The 7,626-nt window shown below is 43.9% G+C and overlaps 1 protein-coding gene across 7 annotated transcripts in view; it reads left to right on the top strand.

Moving 5' to 3' along the window:
• Window positions 1-1,718: 1,718 nt before the first annotated feature.
• ATP6V0A1 (ATPase H+ transporting V0 subunit a1) overlaps window positions 1,719-7,626 on the top strand; it is a 63,872-nt gene continuing 57,964 nt past the window's right edge. For 4 of the 7 annotated variants that reach the window (XM_059379456.1, XM_059379455.1, XM_059379454.1 and 1 more), the window contains exons 1-2: window positions 1,720-1,833; window positions 4,056-4,219. In XM_059379456.1, coding sequence (XP_059235439.1) covers window positions 4,103-4,219 — 117 coding nt within the window. In that variant the 5' untranslated portion in view covers window positions 1,720-1,833; window positions 4,056-4,102. Of the gene's footprint in view, window positions 1,834-4,055; window positions 4,220-7,626 lie in introns of all 7 variants that reach the window. The other 3 variants (XM_059379452.1, XM_059379450.1, XM_059379449.1) reach the window with 1 other exon arrangement.

Raw genomic sequence — 7,626 nt, 5'->3', positions numbered from 1 at the left:
CAAAATTATCGGCATCAAGTTTTTATCTGAAGTATCTCCCTCATTACACTTGAATCTCAATAGGGTTCCACCATCCACCGAGCCTGAAAAACCGGTTTTCCAAGTTTTTCCTGACACAGCTCTGGTTACCTACAAATGATTTGGGATCCATACTCCTCCTTATGGAGTTGATACCAGTATTTGAGAAGGATGTTTTTATAAATAGTAGGTAACACTGATGTGGGAAATGTTAGGGTTTGGAGCTGATGTCCCAGGAAGAATTCTTGAGATGTCTTTGGTGCAAAATGGTGATTTTATTAAAGCATGGGGACAGGATCTGTGGACCCAAAGAGCTGCACTGGGGTCCTGAGAAGTGGCCCATTATTTACTTCCAAGTTGGGAAGGGGTTAGGGATAGGGTTAAGTCTTTAAGGAATTTGAAAGGACCTTTGAGGGGATTAGGAAAAAGTCGTTTATTACTGTCTAAAAAACCATAGTCATGAGACCCTTCAGATGTATACTGGTGGGTCATATGCTTGGCGGATGATTGCCAACATGTATCTCTGGGGGTAGAGAGCAAAGAATTTTCCAAAGGAACTTTTATATGTTAAAGTAGACTTACAGGATCCTGGGGGTCCAGCTGAGATTACCTTTTGCCCTTAACAAGGTATTAACATTGAGGGAGCTAAAACAAGCAAGGAGCTACAACAAGCAAACAAAAGTCGAGGCAGCTGAGTTCCTAAAGCAATGCCCCTCTGTCTCAGGGACTTGTCAGTGGGTTGTAGCCAGTAAGGAAATTTAGTTTTTCTTTTGCCTTTGTTTCCCACATTAGCGTCACTTTTGCGGTTTGATTTGTTTTTAAGATTTTATTTATTTGAGAGAGAGAACAAGCAGGGGTGGGAGGCAGAGGGAGAAACAGGCTGTCTGGGGAGCAGGGAGCCCCCAACATGGGGCTCCCTCCCGGGACCCTGGGATCATGACCTTCTCTGAAAGCAAATGCTTAGCCAACTTAGCCACCCAGATGCTCCACTTTTGCCGTTTAAAAAGTTACTCTTTAAAAACTTTTGAGGAATAGAAAACCCTTACTTGGTCAAACGGGCCTGCAGGAATCCACCGAACAAGATAAAAATGTACTGTCACTACATAGGGTCTTAGGGGGATTTCCCCACTAACTGGAGAAAAACAGACCCTGAACGCTTGCTAAAGGGACTTAGCCAAGCACCTTCCTAAAAAGGGCTTTTCCATACTTAAGTGAAAGAGCCCCTGTTCAAGGTTCTACTTCGATCTTAGAAAGGCCTTGCTCACTCGAAGGCTTAAATGTTCTCTGTAAAATAAGGAAAACGCGTGCGTGTGTAATGTAGAGAAGACTGGACTGTAAGCGCTTTTAATAAGCTCTCTTCCAGCTTTCAGGCCATTTCATAATGTCTCCCCTTCCTTGATGTGACTTTCCTCAAGGAAGTTGTGAATTAATCGGCAAGCAGATAGCCCAGCCTCGAGGGTAAGTGGCAGGGAGAAAAGATTCTGAAGGGAATATGAGTGGAGGTCCTCGAGCACCCGCACCAGCAGCCCCCACAGCCACGCCGCCCCGCGGGGCGGGAGTCACAGCCCCGGGAACAAGATGGCGTCAGCACTCAGGGTCTTGCCTGCGCCCCCGCGACTCTGCAGTGCGGCTGCCGACCCAGGCCTCCCCCCATTGGCTGACTACAATGAAGTCATCGTGGGGGCGGAGCCGGCGGCTGCGCGGGGGCCGGGCTTTGCGGACGCACGCACGTCGAGCGCTGATGTCCCAAGCCGCTGAGGCTGTGGGCTCTGTCTGGGGCGGCTGCTTTGGCTGCGGCCCGGCCCGGGGCTGAAGGTGAGCGGGGGGGATGTAGGCACGGCGCGGTCTAGAGAGGCCTCGGAAGGGCATGGGAAATTCTAATTAGTCTCCTCGCTTGTCAAAGGAATTAGCAGAGATCTTAGGTCTTTGAGAGGAAGTGGGGGTTCACCCCTCTTCGGGCACCCCCACCCCGGGGCATAGGAATCGGAGGTTCACTCCTCCTTGGAGGCCCTCGACCCTTCCCCCGTTTAAGACGTAGGCGGAGGAACAGAAGGTTATTGGGGAGGCAGAAGAATTTGGGGGGCTTTTTAAAGGGGCTCCCAATTTGATGATCCCTCCCCGCCTTTTAATGGCCACTTGGGGAGGTAGGTGTGCCTGGGCTCAGAGAATTCCTGCTTTCTCACTGGGTAGACAGGAAATGAAGCAGGTGAATTTGAATACCTCGTAGGAGGCGAGGGCTGGATGACAATAGTGAGGCTGGGCGCCGGGCACTTTATTTATACTCATCTTGTGCAGAATTGCTGTTTATTCATATTTTGTTTTGTGACAAGACATCCCCGAATCGTTTAGTTTTCTGTTTGGCTCCAGTGGGATAGAGATGTTCTAGCGAGACTTGTAATCATTAAAGAACAGAAGGAGGGAGGCAACTCTGGAGGCTGTCATTATTGGCAGCCCCTGAACTATGCTGATCAGGCATAATTTTACCTGCTTTAGAGGTTGTGGACTCTATTCTTGTTTGGGGGAGGATGTGGGAGGGTTGATAACAGCTGTTTTGGGTGATTCAGGTATAGACAGTTTTAAAGACATGCTACATAATCTCTTGAGAAATCTTTGCTTATATCGGAGTGTTTCGTGTTGCTGTCTTGAACAAATGCACAAAGGTTTTGTCATTCAGATTTTTCAAAATGTCTTCCAGCCTTGCAGAACAGTAACTCTTCCTTTGATGCCAGTTTCACCTATCCTTATGGATGCCCTCATGATACTAAAAATATTGTAGGGTTTGCTGAGTTTAGATGGAGCACAGTCTGTGCCTTACAATAGCTGATTGAGAATAAATAATTGCAGTTTCAGGACCACTGATAGCGCCATTGTCTTTCATACTAGGCAAGGATAAGACAGCCCTAAAAGGAAACCTTTATTGGCTCATGCAGGAGAAGCTTTAACAGATGGAGGAATGTAATTAATCTTGAAGGTGGGGATAAGAAATTGAAAGCTATGGAAGTGGCAGGTTATTCTCTGTGGTTTGATAAAACTGCTTTGTCATTATCAACATATTCCTGTCATGCTGGACTCGAAATTTAGCTTAATATGCAAGGCAGCTCTTTTTTTTTTTTTTTTTTTTTTTTTTTAAGAAAACCCCCCCCCCAACGGGGGGCTTCATAACCTCCCGCCCCTGCCCCCAAGAGCCCCTTGCTGTACTGGCTGACCAACCCAGGTGCCCCCCCCCCCCCCCCCCGACCTTTTTTTTTTTTCTTCTTCAGATAATGCTGATGTGTTTAGATTCCTTAGGGAGAAAGTGGTGTTTCCTAAGGAGTTGGAAGATTAAACCCTTTAAGGTACCTACAGCTCTAGGGTAATGCTGGGACTCCAGCAGTCAGAAATGGGCAGTAGAGGGGCTCCTGGGTGGCTCAGTGGGTTAAGCCTCTACCTTCAGCTCAGGTCATGATCTTGGGGTCCTGGGATCCAGCCCAGCATCAAGCTCTCAGCTCAGAGGGGGCCTGCTTCCCCCTCTCTCTCTCCCTGCCTCTCTCCCTACTTGTGATCTCTCTGTCAAATAAATAAATAAAATCTTTAAAAAAAAAAAAAAGAAATGGGCAGTAGAGGGTAGAAAACTAGTCTCAACGGAGACATCCTTTATGAGAGAATAATCTAGGTCTGTTCCATGTGTTCCCTGACACAAGCCAAAAAAAGGTGGGGCAGCATGAACATCACTGCCTCATAATACCCCGCCCAGGGTATTTAAAGAGCTGTTTGGGAATCCCAGTTCCTGTTTTTAACCTGGATACACTCTTACGTATTGGGATGCCCCCAAATTTTGTCATTTGATCCTAATGTTGACTGAAGGAAGTAGCTTTTTGTTAGGTATTCTGTGGGAGAGGATTTAGTAACAGCCTTTTGCAATTTCTCCTTTCCATCCTTTGAAGCAGGATGTTAAAGATCTGTCTGCATGGGGTGGAAGATATGAAATGCAAAACAAAAGAGCCTTACTATTGTGGTGTTTGCTCCTTTTAGTAATGCAGTTTTCTCTTTTGCTTAAGGTTGGAGAGAAATTCAGGTACTCCGTTGATTGGTGCTTTCCGCCACCATGGGGGAGCTCTTCCGGAGCGAGGAGATGACGCTGGCCCAGCTTTTTCTACAGTCAGAAGCTGCTTATTGTTGCGTCAGTGAATTAGGAGAACTAGGAAAGGTTCAGTTTCGTGATGTAAGTAGCCGTGCGGTGCCTCTTGAATACCGCTCAACTCTGTTTTTGTTGTCAGAGCCAATTGTCTTATAATGAATATTATGCTTTTTATTTGCAAAAACAACATAGAACTGGGTTACTGTTGGTAGAATGTACATATCAAATTGTCTCTCTAGAGGTGAGAATATTTTGTGCCAGTCGTTCCATGATTTTACTAGCTCCCTCTTTGAGAATCATTCTAAGCAGTCTCAAGGTAATTGGTTGAGGTGCAGGTAGAGGACACCAACTAACCTTTTCAAGGCTTATACTTTTCTTTTGGCCTCTTTAACACCATAGCAAGTTATTTAAAAAAAAAAATTACAGCTCTTTTATACAATAGGACTTTTTTTTTTTTTTAACAAAATCTGATGCATCCCATTACAGATGTATAAGTAAGGATATACTAAATACCCATTATTTTGAAGCATTATGCTGAGCAGTTGGAGAAGATATCAAAAGAAAATGAACAGTATAAGAGTATAAAAAAGTATGCCCTTGGGGCGCCTGGGTGCCTCAGTGGGTTAAGCCTCTGCCTTTGGCTCAGGTCATGATCCTAGGGTCCTGGGATCAAGCCCTGCATCACAGGGACCCTGCTTCCCCCTCTTTGCCTGCCTCTCTTCCTACTTGTGATCTCTGTCTGTTAAATAAATAAATAAATAAAATCTTTAAAAAAAAGTATGTCCTCTTGGGCTTACATTCTGTTCCGGAAGGCACAGTATACACTGCTGAAGGGAGGAAGGAGTTAACAGTTCCCTAATTACGCAGTCTCAAAGCTCCATGTACTCCCTTTGATAGCATTCATTATAGTTGTGATTTTACATTCATCAGTGTTAGTAATTGATCAGTTTTTCTCTTCTACTGTGATCATAGGACCGTAAAGACAGAGAGAATTATTGTATCATTAGTGTCTACATACAAGGTACTCAGTCAGCTTTTGTTGGAATGAATGGGTGAAAGAAGAGTGGTTAGAAAGTGTTGGGATCAATCAATATTGGCTTCCTGAAATTGGCGCACTGAAATTATACGAATATAATCCAGTGAGCTAGCACATTCGTCATTCTCTTTGAACCTTTTTATACCTTCTTTCTTTTTTTTTTTTTTTTAAAGATTTTATTATTTGTCAGAGAGAGAGAGAGAGAGCGTGAGCACAGGCAGACAAAGTGGCAGGCAGAGGGAGAAACAGGCTCCCTGCTGAGCAAGGAGCCTGATGTGGGACTCCATCCCAGAACACTGGGATCATGACCTGAGCCGAAGGCAGCTGCTTAAGCAACTGAGCCACCCAGGCGTCCCTAAACCTTCTTTCTTCGAATGTTCTCCTGTCTGACTCTGATTCCTTCACTGACCTTTCTGAAGACTCACTGCCATCTTCCCCTAGCCTCTCTTTTATCTTCTCCACCACGGGCCTCTGTGTCTGTTCCCCAAGCTTTATCCTCTGCTCTCTCTCATAAGCTTCTTTATATGCTCATTTTCCTTTATTACCCTTTTTGATCATCTCATCCATTCTCAAATCTTCCACCCTTATTCAGTGAGTCCCAAATCTGTATCTTTGGCCCTGACAGCTCCCAAACACTACCTTTAAATTTACAACTCTCGGGACGCCTAGGAGGCTCAGTGGGTTAAAGCCTATGCCTTTGGCTTGGGTCATGATCCTGGAGTCCTGGGATCGAGCCCCACATCGGGCTGTCTGCCCAGCGGGGAGCCTGCTTCCTCCTCTCTCTCTCTTTGCCTGCTTGTGATCTCTGTCAAATAAATAAAAATTAAAAATCTTTAAAAAAAATAAATTTACAACTCTCTTTATATCTTTGCTGCCCCTGGTAGCATGTCTAAATCCCACCACCTTACCTTTTCCCAAACTGTTTCTTCATCCTGACTTGCTAAATTTGAGCTATTGCAGCAGTATTCTTCCAGTTTTCTAGAGTTGAGACCTAAGTCAAACCGAAGTCACCTTTAATATGCAATCCTTCATTTGGTCCGATGGTGTCTTCCCCTTCATAACACCTTTGTATCCATTCAGCATTCTTAATCTTTGCTTATGATGTATTACAATCATACAAAAAATTATAGGGAATAATATAATGAATACCTGTGTTTCAAGTACATATGTAATTGATGTATATACTTGAAAGCCTCCACATATAATTGAAGGCTCCTGTGTATCTTTCCCTCATGCTATTTCTTTCCCCACCTCTGCAGAGGTAACCTCTGTGAAGATTTTTCCTTTTTTTTTTTTTAAAGTAAGCTCTGTGCCCAGTATGGGGCTTGAACTCATGACCCTGAGACCAAGAGTAGCGTGCTCTACCCGCTAAGCCAGCCATGTGCCCCAGTTTTTGCTTTTATCATTCCCATGTGTTTTTATTTTTTACTTTTTCTGTGTATATGTGTATCACTAAATAATCATATATTTTAGTATGATTTTAGATGTTTTAAAACTATATGCTTGGTATATTGTATATATCTTTCAGCCCTGTGCTTTTAAAATTCATTATTTGTGAGATTTGGCCATGTGATACAGGTAGTGCTAGTTCATTTATTTTTAATTTTTAAAAAGATTTTATTTATTTATGAGAGAGAGAGAGAGGCAGAGGAAGCAGGAGAAGCAGGCTTCTCCCAGAACATGGAACCTGAGGTGGGACTCGAACCTAGGACCCCAGGATCATGACCTGAGCAGAAGGCAGACGCTAGGCACCCTAGTTCATTTCTTTAAATGACTATCTAGTTATTTTATACACAGTCTATCATTTTTTCCTTCTGATGGACAGTTCTTTGCTCTTAGTGTTGCAGGAAGATTCTTGTGTGTCTCCTGGTATACATTTGTGATTGCTTCTCCAGGGCAGTGGTTCTCAAACTGTTTGGTCTAAGGGCCTCTTTACACCCTGAAAACATGATTGAGGACCCCAAAGAGCTTTTATGTGAGTTATAGCTATCAATATTTATTGTATGAGATATGCTTAACATATTTATTAAAAAATCATAATAATAAACCTGCTATGTGTTATCATAAATAACATTTTTGTGAAAAATAAGTATTTTCCAAAACAGAAAAAAAATAGAAAAATGGCATTGCTTTTACGCTTTTGAAAATCTCTTTAATGTCTGAATTAATAGAAGACAGCTGGATTCTCGTGTCTGCTTCGGCAGTCATCTGGCTGTGACGTGTACCATGAGCCTCTGGAAAACTTCACTGAACACTTGTGAGAGAGTGAGGATGAAAGAGGCAAATGATGTTCTGGTGTTACTGCGTAGAGTAACGGACTTGCTGCTGCTGCGGGGATTCTAACTAAGACGGGCATGGCTGATCAAAAGTAGGCAGAGAGGCAGGCAGAGAGAGAGGAGGTCATGATCCCAGGATCCTGCGATGGAGCCCCGCATCAGGCTCTCAGGGAGCCTGA

This window comes from Mustela nigripes, chromosome 16 (assembly GCF_022355385.1).
Source record: "Mustela nigripes isolate SB6536 chromosome 16, MUSNIG.SB6536, whole genome shotgun sequence".
Taxonomy (NCBI): Eukaryota; Metazoa; Chordata; class Mammalia; order Carnivora; family Mustelidae; genus Mustela; species Mustela nigripes.
Note: the sequence above shows the minus strand (reverse complement) of the source record. Positions and strands in the feature narration are given on the sequence as shown.